This window comes from Hemitrygon akajei, chromosome 1 (assembly GCF_048418815.1).
Source record: "Hemitrygon akajei chromosome 1, sHemAka1.3, whole genome shotgun sequence".
In the NCBI taxonomy this organism is placed as follows: domain Eukaryota; kingdom Metazoa; phylum Chordata; class Chondrichthyes; order Myliobatiformes; family Dasyatidae; genus Hemitrygon; species Hemitrygon akajei.
The window spans coordinates 99,588,093-99,610,929 of NC_133124.1; the positions used below are offsets into that span (position 1 = coordinate 99,588,093).

Here is a 22,837-nt window from a genome sequence, read left to right on the forward strand (position 1 = left end):
AACACAGGCAGATATTGTACGTTACATACAAACACATTGTAAAATAAGTGATTGAGAGGACCATGCTAACTTGATTTGGGACTATGAGTGAGTGATTACTGCTGTTATCAATGAACTGGAGCTTGAGCACATACACAACAGAAGGTATGAAATAATACCCCACAATTTAAGAAGGATGAGAAAGGAGAAATTGACCAGTCTGCCTGACACCTGTACTGGGCAATGTACTAGATACTAGATGAGAGTGACAGTAGCAAGGAGGATACATATAGAATCAGTAAACTTCAGATAGGCCAAGTTAATAAGTGATGATAAGACAGATGAAATATTGTATGAAAAAATATGAGACAATCCATTTGGGCTGAATATCTGATCAGTAGAAATTATTTTAAGATGGTGAGAAACTGGGAAATGTCGGTGGAAGAACTTGTATACAAAGTACAATGAATTAATATGCAGGTAGCACAACTAATTAGGAATTCTCTCTTGAGGTGATGTCACAAACAAAGACTAACGAGGTTTGGTGGAATGACATTTCTTGACTGGGTACCTTTGGTCTCCAACAGTCCCTATTCTTTTGTTTTGCTATCCCCTTTCCTGAATCCAGTTACGAAATAACTATCAGTTTACCTTGATCTTACTTAGTAATGTTTCTTTTCCCATTTATTCTCTTGGCCAGTCACTTAAACTTTCACCTTTGAACTTTTTATACTCATCAAACAAACTTACTTACATTAGCATACCAATTTCCATCTCGTCATCCAGGAAGGGTCCAGATTTCTAGAATCTTACCATCATCCTCATATGGAAATGTTTGCTCTGAATGTCTATTAATTCCTTGATTTGGTCACATTTCTCTGACACTAAATTACCTTTGGGTTGATATTCCTATTTTATCTTTGCTAAATTCGATCTCAGCCTGGTAAAAATTGCCTTTGCCTCATTTCTATTTTTTCCATTCCTGATATATCTCTGAACTTTTCCCCGAATTTCCCAAAATTAACCAAATTATGATTAGTCCAACTTATCTGGCTAAATACCAAAGTGCCGAATCGTGCTGTCAGTGCTATTCAATTACACTTACAAATAAGCAACTCCACAAACCTGAGGGCAAGTCTCAGTAGATGACCTTACTGAATTGGCAAAGCAGGCCATGTTTCCTATATTCATATGTCCATCTTAAGATATAGAGCGGGGTTGCTCAATAAAAGTATGTTCAATCCCTTTCATAATTCTTCAAAAAAATACCAATGCCTATGAGCAGCAAGATCTTACTATCATTTAGGTATGGTTAGTTAAGGGAAAGTAACATACATCCCACACAATTACCAAAAAATGTCACTGTCTGAAACAGGAGAAAATTCAAGTATTACAACTTATCATTTACTAAACCCATCCTGCAATCAGCACAGACTCGAATCTTAACTGCCACAAAAACAACTTGGCTACCACAGCATCAGAAGCTAGGTAGCCTGTACTGAATGACACAGTATGACACAAAACTTGAGGCACAAGTCACAAATGTGGTGAAATAATTTCTACTTGCCTGGAAAAAATTCAACCTCTTTAATACACAGACTCAAAATCATTTAAGACAGAAGTTGATGATTAGCCTACATTCAATTCACAGTCTAAGTATTCACTCTCCATCACCAATACATTAGTACAATGTGCACTAACTTCCAAATGCACTGAAGTTATTTACCAAAGCTATGTCAACACAAAGGCGGTCAAGAACAGCAAGTAAACAAGAATACCATATACACAAGAAAGTCTGCAGATGCTAGAAATCCAAAGCAATGCACACAAAATGCTGGAGGAACTCAGCAGGTCAGGCAGCATCTGTGGAATTGAATAAACAGCAAATGTTTCAGCCGAGATCCTTCTTCAGGACTCAAGAATAACAAGAATACCGCCAGAGAGACTCTACCAATTTCTGCATACATATATATCTCCACCCTAACTTGGAAATGATTCCTTGTTCAATGATCTTCTCTGGGTCTACATCTTTGAATTCTCTACCTAGTCATCATATGGGAGTAAATGCAAAAGACATAGCCAATAAATGAATGTTTCTTTAAAAAAAATCTTCACCTTTCAAATTTAAAATACTGCAAATTAATACCAATTTTAACCTCTCATTCATTCTCTCCCTCAAGATGATTATTCAAAATCAGAACACTGGAACAAGAAAACCAGTTTCTTTTGTAATCCTGGGGCAGCTTATAGGACTTCAGGACCAATGAAGCACATCTTGAAGCAGTCACTACTATAGACGCAACAACTAATTTGCAAGAAGCAACCTCCTTCAAACATGCAAGTACACTCAGTGGCCACTTTATTAGGTACAGGAGTAGAAGCCAGTGGAGTCTTCAGCTGCTGTAGCCCATCCAACTCAAGGTTCAAAGTGCTGTGATCAAAGATGTTCTTCTGAACACTACTGTTGTAACACAAAAATTACTTTTACCTTCCTGTCACCTTGAACTATTCTCCTGACTTCTCACATTAACAAGGTGTTTTCATTCACAGAACTACCGCTCATTGGATGTCTTTTGTAAACTGCACCATTCTCTGTAAACTCTAGAAAATCCCGGGAGATCAGCAGTGTCTGAGATACTCAAACCACCCTGTCTGGCACTAACAATCATTTCATGGTCAAAGCCCCTAAGATCGTATTTCTGCCCTATTTTGATGCTTGGTCTGAAAAACAACTAAACTTTTTGACCATGTCTGCATGCTTTTATGCACTGAGTTGCTGCCACGTCATTGGCCAATTAGATAATTTGTATTAATGAACAAGTGTACAGGTATACCTAATAAAGTGGCTACTGAGTGTAATGACAGAGTGTAATACTGATTGAAACATCTGGATAAATTCTCCAACTTTTCTTCCAAAACAAAAATAACATAGTATCCTTTATATCCACAGCAGGTCAGACAGGGTCTTAAGCTCAAGTCATGTATCACCAGCATAATCAATGAAGCCTCCCATAATTTGCCTTTACAGTTTATTTCATAAAGCCACACATCAAAAATCAATGAATGAGGTCATGAAGAGTCAATATTACCTTTGGCCTTGATTGCTGTAGTTGTTATCATAAGAGTCGTAACCTTGGTCTTCATATGTTGCTCCATAGCCATCACCATATGCCTAAAGTTTCAAGAAGGAGCAGTGACTATATTATGTACAAGTTATTCTCAAACACATCTTCAAATACTGAACTGGTTGTGCATTGAAAGTCCAAACAAACCAGTGGAATTCAGCCCAAATTGGAATATCTGAACAGAAAGAGAGTCCAACTTTTGGCCTTCCTCCCATTATAAGAAATTGTTCCATGCGTACTGGTAGTCAGTTAGTAAACATTCCTCATAAATTGTTGTAAAGAGTTAGGTTTGAGTTCATTCAAATGTGGAACAAAGGACAATTACTTTCTTTGTATTAACACATATATACTTTGGCAATGTTCACTCCAGTGATCAGAAATGGGAGTACTAAATCACCCCCTCTCATTCCTATTCCTGGAGAATTCTGATGCCGAATGCAATTCTTACAATTCTTGTTGTAACTTTATTAGCTAACTAAGCATAGGCAGACAATTAAACAGTATATTCTGGTGTGTCATAGTGATAGTATGACCAGAACGTGCTGCCAGCAGCGAGGCAACCACACTTGCTGCTGCAGTGTAGAAAACGCAGAGACTTCTTGCTGATGCTCATTGTCATCAACATTCAGAAAGGATCTCATGTCCAGGGTATTTCCAAAAAGATCTATTGCCTAACATGATTGTCATAGTGGTTAAATGATAAATGGGCATGCTTTCTGATTGCTTAATGGCAAGGCCCTATATTGCTATTGGATCTTGCACAATGTATTGCTGTCAACAGAACATATTCCATCCAGGAGCAGATGAAGAAACCTGACAGCTAGCAAGACCATTACTTAAGCTCTGCCAGCTGTTAATGACTTCAAGTGTATAAATGCTTCTGAAATTCACAAACATTCAAAAACAATCAAATTAGTTACTACTGAACATATCAACTTAAGTAGCATCTGAACATCAAATTAAAGTCATGTGGTAGTTTTAATTTATCACAGCAACATTTACAGGCACCAACTGCAAACATTCAAAATGGCATCCTGTCCAGTCAGAATTGCTCAGGAAGCTCATTTTTTAAAAAAATTGTTTTTGCACTAATTATTTAATAAACATATGCTTACTGTAATACAGTTTTTCTCCTATATAATCAAATATTACATTGTACTGCTGCCACAAAGTTAACCATTTTCAAGACATATGCTGATGATATTAAACCTGATTTTGATTCTAATACAAATAAGGCTTAAAATACCTAAACTCAAGTCTCATGCATTTGAATGTGTTTTTGAAGAGGTGAATAACAGGATTATCAAAGGCAGGGCATGTTGTCTATGTGGACTTTGACAAGGTCTCTAATGGTAGGCTGGTCCAAAAGGTTGATCACATGGGATTCAGAGTGAGCTAGTCAATTAGATACAAAATTGGCTTGGTGGTCGGAGTCAGAGGATGGTTGTAGAAGATAGTTTCTCAGATTGAAGCCGTTACCAGCAGCGTGCCATCGGGATCTGTAGTATCTTCCCTCTTAATTGTCACCTATACTAATAATTTGGGTGAGAATGCAGATGGCATGGATTGTAAGGATAGTGATGAGGACAACTGGCACGCTTGCTTTCTTTGATTAGGACATTGAGTGCAAGAGTTGGAATGTCATGTTACAGCTGTACATGATATTTGGATTACTGTGTGCAGATCTAGTCATCTAGCCATAGGCAGGTTGTTATTAGGCTGTCGGGAATGCAGTAAGGAAACACAAGGATGATGCTGCAATTGGATAACTTGAGTTATAAAGAGAGAATGGACAGGCCGTAGCTGTTTTCCCTGGACTGTGGGAGGCTGAGGAGTAACTTTTCAGAGGTATATAAAATTATGAAGGCACAGTTAAAGTGCATGTTAGCAATTCTTTTCCTCGAAGTAGAGGAGTTGAAATTTAGGGTGCATTGTTTAACTTGAGAAAGATTTAAAGGGGATCTGAAGAGCAGGCTTTTCTCCATACTAAAGGTGGCAGGTATATGGAATGACCTGTCAGAGGAAATGGTCGAGGTTTTCAATGAAACAGTTACATAGATAGGAAAGAGTTAGTGGAATAAGGACCAAAACACAGGCAAAAAAGAGTAGCTGAGGTAGGCCTGGACAAGTTGGGAAGATATAACTTTGTAATGATAATAGAAAAGCCACTTTTTTTTTGTTGGGAAAAAGGGAAAATGAAAAGCAGAAATCACACCAATAAAATCATCAGGTTTCACTTCTTTCAGGCTTTCCACTTTTTTTAACTTCAAAATTAATAGATATTGAAAACAGTTTCTTATAATTATGTACTTACATTTCTGCATACAAGTCACAATAGTATTGGTTTTCAGAAGATATTAGGATCAATGATAATTGATATGGTTTCCAATTTGCTGTTGTCTTCCATATAATTAATTCAGAAAGGGAAATGTCAACTCTACTTATTATTAAACAGCAGCACACACAAAATGCCTCAGCAAGTCAAGCAGCATCTATGGAAGGTAATAAACAGTTGACATTTTGGGTTGAGACCCTTCAACAGGACTGGGAATGATGAGGGCAGAAGCCAGAATAAGACAGGGAGAGGGGAAGGAGGACAAGCAGGTAGGTGATGAAAGACCCAGTGAGGGGGAAGGTTTGTGTTATTTGTGTCAGGTTCTGAAAGTTGGTTGCCTAGAGCTTTTCTTAAGAGACGGCCACACATGGATTAAAGATCCATGGCCGCATAATTTTCCAAACATCTCTGGAAATACTTCAGCCAGATAACAAATGCTTCTTGAAAGCCAAATGGAAATCATCTGGTAAATTTTATACTGACTATATCAGTGGCCCATTGTACTACTTGATCACCAGTAGTTTTCTATAAAGTTATTACCTCTCACTTTCAATGCTATCATTTTCTCTGTCCAAAACCGTTCAAGCATTAAACATAGATTTACTCAAAATTTACAACCAATATGCATCAATGATGATCTCCAAAATTAGCCAAATGAAGTAGGTAATTATGACCAGTGAATTTTTTTTCACTTTTTTTAAAAAACTCAATTACTGCTGTAAAGTTGAATTCTATATGCAAATCTAAATTGCCTATCTTAATAAATAGATTTAATAAATACCTTATTTTAAGAAATTTACACCCTTTCAAAGTTCATGGTTTGTCAAGAAACCTCTTCACAATACTCGAACATACTGGGCAATGATTGATTTCCAGTTACGAGCGCAACATGGACAACAAAACTAGTATGATTTTCTTTAAAACCAGGTCTTGGTAATGCTTACATCCGCCTGGTCTGGAGTTGGGGAAAAATCCTGTTTAGAATTACTTATTCAGTTGTTTCCTTCAAATTACCTACAAAAGAGAAATGCTTTGGCATGGCAATCTGAGGTGAGAGAAATCTAATTAAATTTGAATTCCCATTATTGGATAAGTGAGTTTGTTGGGCATAACTAAGTTGATGATGTATTTGAAGATACCCAGGCCTTTAAATTCTTGCATCTGTAATATTGTACATATTTGTCCATCTATACTATATGAATTGCAAAGTAACAGAATAGAAGACGCGTCACTGAAGAATGCTACTTCCAAAAGATACCGAATTTAATACGACCCATGATACTGATCCAATTAGCAATTTCCTCTCTTATAAACATTAGACTTCCCAGCAGTGACACACTGATACATTTCTGCAATAGAACCATTGAGAGAATTCAATCGAGAGAAATTTGTTTGTAGAACAATTCTGACAATTCCTCTAAAGAGTAGGCATAAAATGAGAAAAGGTTCATCCAGTTTTTGTTTGCTAAACCCTTGTTAAAATTATTCATGGCAAATGTAAAATTCATTCTGCAGCTGCACAATGAAACTGCAGTTAACTTGGACCTGGAGTCAGTGATCTGAACACATTAGAAACTTTAAATTGCTAGTACCTTTCACTCTGCAATGTAAGCCAAGTATTCTGTGATGTACAATCTCTTTTTTATTTAAATCTAACACCTGGTTTAAAAATCCAAAGACATAAATAAGATAAATGATTAGTTAACATAACTTAATAATACTTCAGGGATAGATACTAGTCAGAAGACTTGGGTATTTCCCCTGCTCTTCCTTAGGTGGTGAAGTGGAATATTTTATGCACACCAGAAGAGAGAGATGGGATTTCAGTGTATTATTCCTTACAAAAGTTGACCCTTTCAATAGAACAACACTTTTTTTAAATGTTACTTTGCAATCAACCTAGCTTAGAGATTGGATTGAGATTTGAACTGTCAACCTTGATTGGGTTTCACTGGAACAAGGACAAGTTTGACAAATCAAAACTTTCACAGTAATGAAAAGTAGACAAGAGACATTTTTGTGGGGGGGGGGTGCAGAGCTAAGGCAAACTGAAGCAGTTTGAAGGAAGATAAGAATGCATAAAAAAGCATACAAGATGCAAACTAAGTAACTGATGCATTTTTTTTTACACATCAATTGTTCAGTTATGAATGGATAGCAGCACTCATCAAGGAATTTGCAAAGCTTGCTCCAAGGTGACTGTTAGAAACAATAACTACGTATGAATTTAGAGATACTGCATGGTAACAGGCTCTTCCCTCACAACAAGCCTGCAGTGCCTAATGACACTGAATGTGACCAAGTAATGTAACCAGAAAAGAAAGAGAAAATCTACAAATATTGGAAATCCAAGCAACACTCAGAAAATGCTGGAGGAGCTCAGCAGACCAGGCAGCATGTATGGAAAAAACGTAAACAGTTGATGTTTCAGGCTAAAGCCCTTCATGATAAAGGGTCTTGGCCCAAAATGACGACTGTTTATTCTTTTCCATAGATGCTGTCTGGCCTGCCAAGTTCCTCTAGCATTTTGTGAGTGAACTTACTAACCAGTACATCTTTGGAATGTGGAAGGAAACTGGAGCACCTGGAGGAAACCCACACAGTCACAGATAGAATGTACAAACTCCTTACAGACACCAGAGGAACTGGACCCATGTCACTAGCACCGTAATAGTATTTTGTTAATCGCTACACTAACGTTCTCCTGCAACCAAGCCTCACTAATAGCTACAACATCTGTTCATCCATGCCCTGAGCTTATCTGCCTTTCCTACAATACTTGCACTGAAATATACACAGCTCAGAATATTAGTAACAACCATGCTCAGGCTTTTGATTCCTGATTTTGTCTGAGATCTTAACATCTCCACTATCTATTCTGGCACCCAGGTTTGAATCCCCTTGCAACTCTAGCTTAATAGCCCCCCCCCCCCCCCCCACCCCCATCCTCATGCAGCACTAGCAAACCTTCCTGCAAGGATATTAGACACTGTCTCTTTGGTACAGGTCCCACCTTCCCTGGAAGACAGCCGAATGATCCGAAAATCTGACACTCATTCCTACACCAACTCCTTAGTTACATGTTAAACTACATGATCTTCCTATTTCTGGCCTCACAAGCACATGGCATGGATAGGAATCCTGAGATCACATCCCTGGAGGTCCTGTCCTTTAACTTAGCACCTAACTCCCTGAACTCAGGGAGGTATGATCTTATATATGTATGATCTATGCAAGGCTATCTTAAAAGCAAAAAAAGCAACTCTGAGTGAACCAGAGAGGAAGTCAGATGCAGGGTTTGCAGGCCATTACTTCTGCAAGGCAAAACCTAACATCATAAATGGCGATGATGCTTCACTCCCAATGAGCTGAACTCTCTTTTATGCACTTTGAAAGGGAAAATAAAACTATATCAGTGCGAATTCCTGCAGCATCTAGTGATCTTGTGATATCTATCTCAGAGGCAAACATCAGAACATCTTTTGAGAGAGAACCCTTACAAAGTATCATGCCCTGTTGGTGTGTGTACCCAGCAAGGCACTGAAACCTCTGTAAACTATTAGCCGCAGTGTTCAAGGGCATCTTCATTCACTCACTGCTGCAATCAGAGGTTCCCACCTGCTTCAAAAGGGCAGCAATCATACTGGTGCCTAAGAAGAGCAGGGTGAGTTACCTCAATGATCATTACTAAGAAGCACTCACATTTACTGTAATGAAGTGCTATAGGAGATTGGTCATGGCTAAACTAAAGCCTGCTTGAGCAAGACTATAGCAATTTCTCTTGCATCACAATAGATCTACAGCCAAACAATGTCATTGGCACTGGACCATGTGAACAGCAGTATTACTTATATCTGGCTGCTGTTTAACGATTACAGCGCAGCGGTCAACACCATCATCCCCTTAGCAGTATCAACAAGATTCAAAACCTGGGCCTCTGATCTTCCTCTGCAACTGGATTCTTGATTTCCTCATCAGGAGACCACTGGATCAGAAATACCGGTAACATTTTCTCCTCACTGATAATCAACACAGGCATCCTCAGGGATGCTTGCTTAGCCTACTGTTCTGCTCTACATTCATGACTGTGTAGGTACGCACAGCTAAAATAGCATCTATAAATTCGCTGATTACACAACAGTTGTTGGCAGAATCTCAGATGGTGATGAGAGGCGCATAGAAGTGAACTAGATCAAATGGTCATGTGGTGTCACAACACAACCTTACAGTCATCAGTAAGACCAAGAAATTGACTATGGACTTCAGGAAGGGAAAAACTGGAAGAAAACTCAGCATTTCTCATCGGGGGTCAGCAGTGGAAAGGGTGAGCAGCTTCAAGTTCCTAGATGTCAACATCTCTGAAGATATGGCTGAATGGCCTAACTTCTGCTCCTATATCTTATGGTCAAGACGTACCCTGGGCCCTATATATTGTTTCAATTACGAGTAAGTCACACCAGCAACTATATTTCATTAGGATTGAAGATTTTGTACGTCACTCAAGGCCCTTATACTTCTACAGATGTACCTTGGAGAGCATTCTGTTTACATCATCTGCTATGGAGTTTCCAATGCACATGATTGGTGAAAGATGTGAAGGGTTGTAAACTCAGCTACCTCTATTAATGACACTAGTCTCCTCACCATCCAGAACATCTTCAAAAGGTAATGCCTGTAAAAGATGGCATCCATCATGAAAGACCTGAACCATTCAAGAAATGCCCTCTTCTCATTACTACAATCAATGAGGTACAGGAGCCTGAAAACAAACACCCAATATTTTAGGAACAGCTTCTTTCACTTCACCATCCAATTCCTGAATGATCCATGGATCCACGATTCATGACTATTGTGCCCGCTTTTTGCATTGTTTGTTTATTTATTTTTAAGTTATTCTTATTGTAATTTATAGCAATTTGGTTATTGCATGGTACTGCTGCCATGAAACAAATTTCATGAAATACTTGAGTGATAATTGGGGAGGCAGCTTAATTGGGCCAAAATGCACTGCCCCGATAAGTCCAATTAACTGAATCCAATATAGTGTGATTGATGACCTTTTATCAGAATAGGGAGAAGTCAGAAAACGAGTTTTTTTTTAAATTTCAAAGAGATGGGACAGTGGAGTGACACTGCCTTGCAGCTCCGCTGACCCAGATTTGAGTCAAATTTCTTGTGTGTGGTTGTATGCTTTCCCTGTGACAACATCCCAGGTGCTCTAATTTCAAATCACATTCACTGACACGCTCATTGCTAAGATTAATTTGCAACCATAAGCTACCTCCTATACAGCTGATGGGAGAATCAGGAGCACATGAAAGAGAATATGTTGCGCAGGAATAAAAGGGAGAATAGAATTACCGTACTCTGAGAGCTGTATCGGCTTGTGGGGCCAAATGTGGGGCACAAGGAAACGTAGAGAAGGAAAGAAACAACAAATTGTGATATGGTGGAGCTTATGAGAAAATGGATGATAGAGATTGGAGTCAATTGAACAAGGTGATGGCTGCTCCTGAAAGGCATCTCACCTGCCTGGAAGTGGAACTCAAAGAACTAAAACTTTGAAATAACCCACAGTGGTTCACTGGGGCTTTATCTTGGCCTGCTGAGTGTTAACATAATTTTCAGTTTTTTTAAAATTCAGATTTCTGGCATCTACAGGTTATTTGCTCTTCCTGACCAATTCTGATGCAATTCAGCTTTTGTTTTTGACACACTGAGCTTTCCCCAGCAGTAAAGGGGGAGTGGTTATATTCCCCGTTGATTGAAATAGTCACTGTCTGAAACCTGTAGATAGAAAGAAATGTCCAGGTCTGGATGTCCTTCAGGTCTTCATACATACAGACAGATTATTTCTTTATGTGAACAACCACTGATGAAAATGAACACTGAGCAATTATCAACAGAACAACACACATAAAATGCTGGAGGAACTTAGCAAGACAGGCAGCATCTATGGAAAAGAGTACAGTTGATGTTTTGGGCCAAGTCCCTTCAGCAGGACTATTAGCAATAGCTACGGTACATTTGACTTTTGGACACAAAATGGTCTTAATCTGATGAGATGATAAGAAATAGCACAGACACAAGTTACTTGGGCCCCAGTTATGCTCCCCAACTCTTTCTGGACTACAATGAGAACTGCATTGTTGGTGCATCATGCATCCAAACATCAACTTTGACTCCAACTTCCACCGTACCCTTAAAATTACTTTGTCCAATTCTGAAACCTCTCTCCCGTATTTGAATCTCTCTCTTTCTAGCTCTGGAAATAAAATGCCCACCAATACTTTTTTTTATTTATTTTACTGACTCCCGTGGCAATCTTGATTATACCTCTTCCCAACATGTCTCCAGTAAAAATGCCTCTCCCTTTACTCTGTTCCTTCGTTTCTGCTGCATCTGTTCCCAGCATGAGGGTTTCCTTTTCAGGACAGAGAAGACCTCCTTCTTCCAACAACAGGGTTTCACTTACTCCACCACTGATGCTGCCTTCATCCACATCTCTTCCATTTTCCAGTCTTCCAGGCCCACTACATCTTCCTGCCTCATTAACAGGGATAGCATTCTTTTTACCCTCACCGATGACCCCGTGAGCATCCACATCCAACACAACATTCTCTGCAACTTCCACCATTTTCAATGGGATCCTAGCATCCAACACATCTTTACATCCTGCTTTCTATCTGCTTTCTGCAGGGATGGCTCCCTCCGCCTTGTCCATCATCTCTCCTCAAATCTCCCTCCTGGCACTTATACCTGCAGTGGCAGAAGTGCTACACCAGTCCATTCACCCCCTCCCTCACCTCCATTCATGTCCCAAACAGTCCTTCCATATGAGGCAACACTTGGTGTCATGCTGAAAGCTAGTTCATGTCATGCTCTTACTCCCAAGCTTGCTTATGTAAATATGTTAAGAATGATTTTGGGTTTAAGGCTGATTTATACTTGTGTGTTGCATCGATGCTGTAGGTAACGCGCACCCTATGCCATACCTACACTGTTATCTACACTGTAGGGTGACGTGCACCTCTCTAGATAAGTTACTCATGTCGCGGCGACGCAGACTGCAACAACTGTGATTGATCCACTTGGTAGCATCACATTTCCTCCTACGCATTTCCAGTTGCTTCTTCTCCACCATGTCTGTAGGCTGTGCGTACACTGATGCGAAATAGATGAACCAAATTGTCAAATCTGCCTGCCGACATGTGAAAATGTTTGAAATGCATTTCCTCGTCCATGTCTCTCACAAAGAAACTCAACACAGTGGCACAGAAACCCCACTGCCAACTAGCGTTTTGGCGCACACCCACGCATGCTCGCTATGGCGCAGAATGACACAGAAGTGAAAATCAGGGTTACAGCGTAGGCTGTGGCGTAACCCGTATGCAGAAGTATAAATCAGCCATTAGGTCATTTACACTTAGCAAATGGCTTTGGCTACCAGTTTTCTGTTCCTTGAAAATGTATTGTGAATTTAATTTGTAACAATGCATTCCTGAAAAGCTTTGAATCTCAGTCCGGACAATGCTGGCGTCTGTGGGATGGATGTGAATCAGAAGGGGTAAAGTTTGTAGAAACATAGAAAACCTACAGCATAATACAGGCCCTTTGGCCCACAAAGTTGTGCCAAACATGTCCCGACCTCAGAAATTACTAGGCTTACCTATAGCTCTCTATTCTACTAAGCTCCTCAACCTATCAAAAAGTCTCTTAAAAGACTTCTCTCTGCCTCCACCACCACTGCCGGCAGCCTATTCCACACACTCACCACTCTGGGTAAAAAACATGCCCCTGACATCTCCTCTGTACCTACTCCCCAGCCCCGTAAACCTGTGTCCTCTTGTGGCAGCCATTTCAGGCCAAGTTCACTCAACCTATTCTCATAAGGAGTGCTCCCCAATCCAGGCAACATCCTTGTAAACCTCCTCTGCACCCTTTCTATGGCTTTCACATCCTTCCTGTAGTGAAGCAACCAGAACTGAGCACAGTACTCCAAGTGGGGTCTGACCTGGGTCCTATATAGGGTCCCCTCGATTCAATTCTAAATTCAATTCCACGATTGATGAAAGCCAATGAACCGTATGCCTTCTTAACCATACAGTCAACCTGCACAGCAGCTTTGAGTGTCCTATGGACTCAGAGCCCAAGATCCCTCTGATCCTTCACACTGCCTAGCGTCTTACCATTAATACTATATTCTGCCATGATATTTGACCTACCAAAATGAACTACTTCACACTTATCTGGGTTGAACTCCAACTACACTTCTCAGCCCAGTTTTGCATCCATCAATGTCCTGCTGTAACCTCTGACAGCCCTCCATGCTATCCACAACACCTCCAACCTTTGTGTCATCAGCAGTGTCAAAAGAAAGCATTGTCTATACTTTGTAAATATGGAATTGTCCTTTGTGCTTAGCACTTAAATATCGAGCCTCATGTTGGGCCAGCAGACCTTTCCACCAAAAATGGCTTCATATGATGCCTACTGTTCCTTGATTTATTGAATAAAGAAGTTGCTTTGTATCTACCAGCAATTTTCTCTGGCGATTTCATTCACACAACAACAAATATAACCCATAGCGTATTTAACTATTTGCAAAAATATTGCTTCTATAAACCCAACAATAAAAATAAAACCATTTTGGAAGTACTCAGTATATGAGACAGCATCTATAAATAAAGAGTTACTTTAAGGTCTGCCATCAAAAACCTGCTTACAGGGTACCATGTTTCTTAAGTCAGAAAAATACAAGCCTTTTTGATAAATCTGATAAGCTATTTGGGAGGTAGATATTGTACATGAGCTTTCAGATAACCATTGGTAATATGCATAATTGTAGAGTAAAAATTTGTTAAAACAATTTAGAAAGCAATAAAATGTGCAACTTCACAGGACTTTTAATCATACTATTGTGCTTTGGACAATTTCTGCTAACTAAATCATTATATACGGATGTCATTAAGATGTGAGCCACACCAGATAATTTGGAGAATTAAACAAAATATGCAAGCTGGCAGAATTAAATGTCAGAAAAGGTGAACAGACAAAAACATTGTGCTTTCTGAATAGAGGAAAATCAGGTGTGCAAAAGAGCTGAGAGATATGAAGTTTCAGGATTATAGGACAATTAAAGAGTTCCAAAAATAATATGAAACAAAATGATTGAAATACTGAAAAATACTGGGCTTTATTTTACTTCAAATTTTCTGGTAACTCCAGTGGCAAGAAATGTTGCAGGAAGTGTTGCCACAATGATATCAACTATTTTGTTTGTTGTCCCATTGCACCAAAGTTCAGTTTACTTCAAAGGGCGCAAAGGCATGGTTATTCATTGAGCTGGTTAATGTTAGAGTGGGAGAGGAGTGTTGAGAGAAATGGTCTAGTACCTAAATGGAGCAGAGCATGAAGCAAAACATTAGGATGGGTTTGGAGGTGTGACCAAATGAAGGTGATCAGTAAGAGACAGGAACTGATCTGCTGTAATCTGTATTTGCATGTTGTACATTGCAGAATTGAGGAACTAGCATCCTAATGTTGGAAGGCACTGCACTATAAAGGCTGGAGTAATACAAATCTGATCATTCTTATCCATTGAGTTCTAAACATACTCATGGAACCCTTACTTTTCCCAAGTAAATAATGTAGGTCAGCTTCTGTGCATACAGCTTCCTGAACAATGCAACAAGCATCTTTGTTGCTTCAACTTTTCTCTCCACTCAACAACTGTTGTTATTGACAATCATCATCCAAGGTCCAATTTAAGATAACAATGGTGGAACCCAGCCAAACTTTATTCTCTAATTCCAAGATGTCAAATTAAGATCTCAAACATTATTTTTAGTGATAGGCAGAAAAGTAACAAAAGAACATTAATTATTTGATTTGAGTTAAGAAACTTACCTGTATTTTTTTAATGAATCCATTCTTGTCCAAATGTAAGCTAACTTTCTCCCAGATTATATTTCCAAAAGCAATGACATTAATTTGACTAAGCAGAAATTACTAATTTTATTTTTGCTCGTTTTGGGCAAATATGTAATACATGCAATCCTTCAGTATTATGGTACAGCTGCTGTAGCAATGTAGGATTAGAAGACTGTAAACATTATCTCCATAATTTCTACTCTTTTTCCCCTTCCTTACAGCAGTCAAGGATACATTCCATCCAGACTGGGGTCTATTAAGTTCTATCAAACCTTCAAGTGTTTCGATTTTATGTCAGCTTGTATTCCAATAAATCTCATTGCATACTGTAGCTTTGCAAACTTCCCTTTCTTAAATCAAACAAAAAACAAAATATTCTAGCAATGAGTTCTTAAATCCAGTAAACAAAACAAAAAGTATGCTGTTCTTTGATTGTAATTTTTGATTCCACAGGTAGAAATGAACATTAGTACACATCATTATTATTAACACAAGTTAGAACAAACTTTTTCAATTTAGGTCCATTGTCTCTGAAAAGTAACATTTCAGAAGACACCCAATAAAGGATAATATACATCTAAATAAATACATCCCAGTAAAACAGCATCACTGGAAACAATCAAACCCAAGGTCAATCATTATTGAACATAATAATTATTGCTCAGTTTCAGAGGAAGCTGAAATTGCATCAGATTTGCTCTGATTAGTTCTGCAACTTTCACAACTTGACACATTTCCCACAAAACAGCCAACACCCATCGGCCGCATCTGAGGTAGATGCACTTCACACTCTGAGGTAGATGCCGTCCTGGAAGGCATTTTAATATGGTATTAAGCAGCTCTGGCTACTGATATTTTGAGGAGAAGATTAAACTGAAGCAGAGAGCTGACCGCCACCCCAAAACAAAGTCTAACATTTTTTAGGCAATGTCAAAAATTATATACAAACTATTAATTTGATTTCCCACGAAGATTTGAATGTGTAAAAAAAAATGCCTTCACCTGCACTTTACATATTAGACTTTGAAAATAACCCTCTAGTTTCAGAGTGCTTAGGGATATCCTGAGGGCATAAATCTTTCTTTCCAAGTTTAGCACCATTATTAGAATATTCATCTTTTAAAATATGTACCGGTGACTGCAAATTTCAAACTAGTGCTTCAGGCTACTGGTGATGCTCAATTTAATTCCAAATATGATAAAAATTTATTAAAGTTTAAATGAAAAGTAGAATTGTCATATGCTGAAGCTATGAAGGATATATGATGCAATTATATCTTAATAATAACTTAATATTAATGAAACATGCAATTTGAAATGGGAAAATCTGTTTTCTGGAATCTGTTCAATTCCTATCCTTTTCTGATTATCAGCAAGTGTTCCATGAATTAAAATAGTTACTTAAGATATTCTATAATCTGGATTTACTTATATACTGAACCTACAAAGCAATTTCAAAATTGTTCAAAATTCAACTAGGTTTATAAATTCTAGGTTATATCTCCCATTAAAAACAGAATATTTAAAAGTCTGTGGCAATTTATTTAAAATTCTATGGGGAAAGAGTGAAGATCACTATCTTAAGAATCTTAAAACTCTACTTCCAAAATGACTGGAGTTTCAGGACCCAAAGTCCACAGAAAAATTAAAAATAGTATAATCAGTGGGCCTATCAGCTTCAATGGTAAGGACGTAGGTGTTGACCCTTTATATGATTTTAACCCATAAAGGATGGGAATGCATTGTTCAAATAGTCTCCAAAATTTATTGCTCATCACATCTTCAACTTGCAATCAGAGTTCTAGTCGAGATGAGAAAGGTCCTTATTAAAACATTGTCCAATATTTAGATATGAGAAAAGGTAGGATATAACAGGGTTATTTCTGCTGGAATTCATAAGAGTGAAAGACACTTGACTGAAACAAAACACTGAGAATTCTTGAACAGGTTGAAGGAAACAGAATGCCTTTGCGTATGAGAAAATCTAAGGGTTACACCTTAAAAAGTCATACAGACTCATGGTGACTTCTTTTCTTCAAGGTCAGAAAATCTCTTCGCCCACCTAGAATTTAAACTGCCCAAAGATTTAGACAATTAAATTAACTTACAGAAATGTTTTGTCACTACTTTAAAAATTTACTTTTCAAAAAAATTACAAATTGAACGAGGGCGTTGTTGGCAAAGCCAGCATTCAATGCTCATCACTAAATGCCCTGCAAGACATCAAACTCAGAACTCATGAAGTCAAATTTTGATAGGGCATAAAGTAAATGTCAGGGACCTTAGGAGTGTTGATGTACAGGAACACCTGGGATGGAAGGCCATAGCTCCATGAAAACTGTGACATGAGGCTAAGGTGCTGAAAATATTCGAAGGCCAAAGGATTGAGTGCAAGAGGTGGAACATCAAGTTGCAGTTCCACAAAAAATGGTAATATTCCAAGTATAATCTAATAACTTACTTGTGTAGCTTGCAACATGATATTCCAATTTTTTAAGAATATACTCTATACCTCAGCCTATGAAGTCAGCATGCCTTATGCTTTCTTCATCACTTTGCCTACCTAGGTATCATATTGTTAGCCATACTAGAGAAAGACTGTGGTAGCAACAGATTCACCAAGATATCTGCAGTAATGAAAGTTGACAAAACCATAAGACATAGGAGCAGAGAGGCTTCATTATAAAGAGAGATTATAGATAGGCTGAATTTATTCTGCAGAGCAATAGTGCCTAGATAAGCACCACAGTTGGAATGGACAATATGGACTGAAAAGGACCCTCTCCTGTACTGTATGATTTGTCAACCAATAGCACAGATGGCACGTCAAAGCTTCTACAGGTCCAGACCAATATCCCTGCAGGGATGGTTTTTGGAGTTATAGGTGTAGGTTTATATCAAATCAGGAGATCGATAACTAGAAAGAAGCAGTAGTGTATCCAAAACATTGGGAGTAATAGTCAGAGTTACAGTAAAAAAATGACAGTAAATGAGGTGCTGGAAAAGTTTTAAAGCTCAACTTAAAAAAAAACTCTTCAGGAGAAGAAAGCTGCATGGGACTATGATAGTTCAAACTGCAAAGGATGAGTGGGAAAATTCAGCATCAGTATCAGGTTTAATATCACCGGAATACGTCGTGAAAATTGGTGTCTTTGCAGCAGCAATATATAAAACCGTGAATTACACTAAGTTTCTATATAAAATACACCCTATCCTTGTTATATGCGAGGGATATGCTCCTTGCAGTTGACGCATAATATGGAAAACCCATAATGTGAATAATTATTTAAATGGAGAAAATTAGGATGCATTCTGGAGGGCTTCCTAAATGTTTTATCTGTTAATTTATTCACAATTTCATAACAATACGACACAAAAGCAGTACCGCAAGGCAACATTCGTATTATATTTCATCAATTTAAGGTAATATTCAACGTAATAAATTATAGAAAGTTAACCTGATGCAGTCTTTTCATCCTTACTTATGTAAGTGCGTTTCGGCATATGCTTCCAAAAAAGCCTGGTCTTTTCTGCATTAAACACCTGCTTTGGTGTGATGCCTAACTCAGCCCGCAAATGCAAAGCGTAGCATTCAGCAGCTTCGTGGTCAGCACTAGCTTGCTCACCACGCACAGATAAGTTGTAAAGCCTGTGATGATTAACAAACTTAGAAAACCATCCCCTACTTGTATTAAAGCTAACAATATCCTCACTAGACTCTGAACAAAGGTGACCATAAATTTCCAAAGCTTTAACACGAAGATGATCGGAACTGAGTGTTGTTTTTTCCTTTGTTTCATGCTCAATGTACAAACTCAACATTTTTGTCATAATTGGGTTATGCACTTTGTTAACAATCTTTGAGGACACTTGTCATGAATCAATCACTGCACTTTTAATTTTCTCAGCATTTTTCTTTATGTTTCTGATCCTGGGCTCACCCGGGCCAAAGTAGCATCCCAGAGCTGTGTTACCTTCACCTGACGCGGCCCTGTTTATAATTTCCAACTTTTTTTCCCCCAAGTGTTAAGCGGTTCTCTGTCACTTGGCTGATGGCCCAGGACTTGACATAGGACGCTTTAAGAGCGCAAGATCGCACATCCACAGGCTGTCAAAACCAATGCGAGACTGTGGTGGGAGTGAGACTGTGAGGCACGAGCATGTGACTTGTATTGGCAGGAAAGTGGTGCTTCTCATCCCAAAAGCCTCGCATAACTGTGAGTTTTGGATGCATATAAGAAGTTGGTATAAATAGGTTTGGCGCATAACTGCGAATCCGCATTGTCTGAAGACGCATATAACAAGGATAGGGTGTAGTTAAATTAAATAAGCAGTGCAAAAATATAAATAAAAAAGTAGTAAGGTAATGTTCATTGGTTCAAAGTCCATTCAGAATTCGGATAGTAGATGGGAAGAAGCTGTTTCTGAATCACTGAGTGCGCGCATTCAGGTGTCTGTACCTCCGTACTGATGGTAGCAATGAGAATAAGGAATGGCCAAGGTGATGGGGATTCTTAATGATGGATGTTGCCTTTGAGGCATTGCTCCTTGAAGATGTCCCGGGTACTACAGAGGCTAGTGACTATGATGGAGCTCATAAATTTACAAGTCTCTGCAGTTTATTTCGATCCTGTGCAGCAGCTTTCCCACTACCACCCCACAGCAGACGGTGATGCAGCCAGTTAGAAAGCTCTCCACAGAGCATCTGTAGAAATTTGCGAGCATCTTTTGTGACATATTGAATCTGCTGTAGTGCCCTTTTTTTGCTGCATCAATATGTTGGGTCCAGGATGGATCCTCAAAGATGTTGACACCCAGGAATTTGAAATTACTCACTATTCCCACTTCTGATTCCTCAATGAGAACTGGTGAGTGTTCCCTCATCTTACCCTTCTGAAGCCCACAATCAGTTATTTGGTCTTACTTAATTTGAATGCTTCAACTTCACTGTTACTGTGAAACCACTCAACTAGCTGATATATTTTGCTCCTGTATACCCTTTCATCATCATCTGAAATTCAGCCAATAATGGCTGCAACCCAGCAAGTTTGTAGATGGCATTTAAACTGTGCGTAGCCACACAGTCATGGGTGCAGAGAGAGAATAAAACACTGGACTAAGTACACATCCCTGAGGTGCCCTAGAGTTGATCGTCAGAGAGGTGCAGATATATTTCCAATCAGCGCAGATCGGTTAGGAAGTTGAAGATCCAGCTGCAGAGGAAGGTACAAAGGCCCAGGTTCTGGAACTTTTCGATCAGCTTCTTCCCATCTACCATTCAAATTCTGAATGGACATTGAACCCATGAACATTACCTTACTACATTGATAGGAGCACATTGTAAGAACAATTGTGTTAAACGCTGAGCTGTAATCAATAAGCAGCCAGACAGTGGTACTTGATTTGTCCAGGTGATCCATGACTGAAGTGAGTCAATGAGATGGCATCCACCATAGACCCATTATGGTGATAGGCAAATTCAATGGATCCAGGTCCTTGCTCAGACAGAACGCACTTCCTGAATATATTCATGAAATAAAGAGAATACGGCAATGAAAGAAGTAGACTTGAAGTATTGATTAGACAGAATCTTGTGGAGTAGATAGTAAAGGTGATCTGGAAAGGCCAGAGCCAAATTTGTTTACTTGGGCAATTGGTTAAATCAAGTCAGCCGCTTATTTTGGACAACATTTAAAGAACAAAAACTAATTGAGAAAATAGGTGGCATTTTGTTTATTTGGGCCACCATGCTACCTAGTTGGAACAGGAGACTGCTGTAAAACAATTTCTAACTAGCATCAGTCATGTGCACTTGTGTAGCCGTCAAGACACCAACACTGTGCTTAGTGTAATTTTAAACAGCATTAGCTGTGTGTTTATATTCAAAAAGATTTTTGTCACTGATAGCTGGTGAAAAATAAGCAGCAAAACAATTAAGAAATGTTTTACACATTGTTGTTTCAAGCATTCAAGTTAGAAACTACAAAAAATTAGAAGGTATCAACAATCACCTTAAATGTTGCAATGGAAATGAATATTTGGAGATGCAATAGTCGAAACAAAAAAATTCTATGAAGGCTGTCCATTATTTGCACTAGGTGCCTGTGCTGATCTTGTTCATTTACAGTTAATCAAGCATAGTCAAGATGGCTTTGTGCAAGGTAAATTATGTCTAACCAGAGTTTTTTCAAGGAAGTTACCAGAAAAGATGTTGAAGGCAAGGCAGTGGATGTTGTCTAGATAGATAGATAGATAGATAGATAGATACTTTATTCATCCCCATGGGGAAATTCAACTTTTTTTTCCAATGTCCCATACACTTGTTGTAGCAAAACTAATTACATACAATACTTAACTCAGTAAAAAATATGATATGCATCTAAATCACTATCTCAAAAAGCATTAATAATAGCTTTTAAAAAGTTCTTAAGTCCTGGCGGTAGAATTGTAAAGCCTAATGGCATTGGGGAGTATTGACCTCTTCATCCTGTCTGAGGAGCATTGCATCGATAGTAACCTGTCGCTGAAACTGCTTCTCTGTCTCTGGATGGTGCTATGTAGAGGATGTTCAGAGTTTTCCATAACTCTACATGAATTTTAGCAAGGCTTTTAACAAGGTCTAGCATGGGAGGTAGGTTAAGAAGGTTCAGTTGCTTGGCATTCAAGATGAGATAATAAATTAGATACTGGCTTCACAGAAGAAGCCAAAGTGCTTGTAGATGATTGCTTCTCAGACTGGAGGCCTATGACTAATGGTATGCTGCAAGGATTGGTGCTGGGTTGTTGTTTGTGATCTGTATCAATGATCTGGATGATAATGTGGTAAATTGGATGAGTAAAATTGCAGATGACATCAAGAATGAGGGTGTAGTTGACAGAGTAGTGGTCACCAACCTTTTTAAGCCCAAGATCCCCTACCTTGGCCTTAGTGAAAGGCAAGATCGACCTACTAAAGGTGAGATGAGGAAACTTCTCCCTGTTGACAAGCCCCCAAAAGTCACTGTCCCCTGATCTTGCTTTAAGCTCGATGTCATTTTGCAAATCAATTATTTCCATTTCAATATCAAATACTTGCTGGAATTTGTCTGCTATCTGTTCTATATCGATTGCCAGAAATGGGTTTGAAATACAGTGAATCCCCAATTTTACGCAAATTTGGATATAATGCGATGAGTCATTGGACTCCATAACTAGAGCACCGGCGAAGGCAAGTGTACCGGTTCTCGAGCCACAACAAGATGATAATGAAGAGCCTCCAACTCCACCCCCAAAAGTGTCTGAAGCCATTGAACACGTTGAGGCTACCCTCTGTTGGCTGGAGACTTAGGAGGTGGACCACAAAAAAAACCTCCAACTCAGAAGCATTCTAGATTTCGCTCGCAGCCAGCGACATGCTACTTTCAAGCAAGGAACACTCGATCACTTTTTTGAAGAAATAAACTGTTAATGATGATCGCTAATATTC

General features: G+C 38.8%; 1 protein-coding gene across 3 annotated transcripts in view; it reads right to left on the bottom strand.

The window, feature by feature from the left end:
* Positions 1 to 22,837, bottom strand: part of LOC140729044 (KH domain-containing, RNA-binding, signal transduction-associated protein 3-like) — a 210,130-nt gene that overhangs the window by 81,637 nt on the left and 105,656 nt on the right. For all 3 annotated transcript variants that reach the window (XR_012099244.1, XR_012099240.1, XM_073048328.1), the window contains exon 8: positions 3,069 to 3,151. Coding sequence is in view for 1 of the 3 variants with exons in the window: in XM_073048328.1 (XP_072904429.1) it covers positions 3,069 to 3,151 (83 nt within the window). In the remaining 2 variants the exon portion in view is untranslated. The remainder of the gene's footprint in view (positions 1 to 3,068; positions 3,152 to 22,837) is intronic.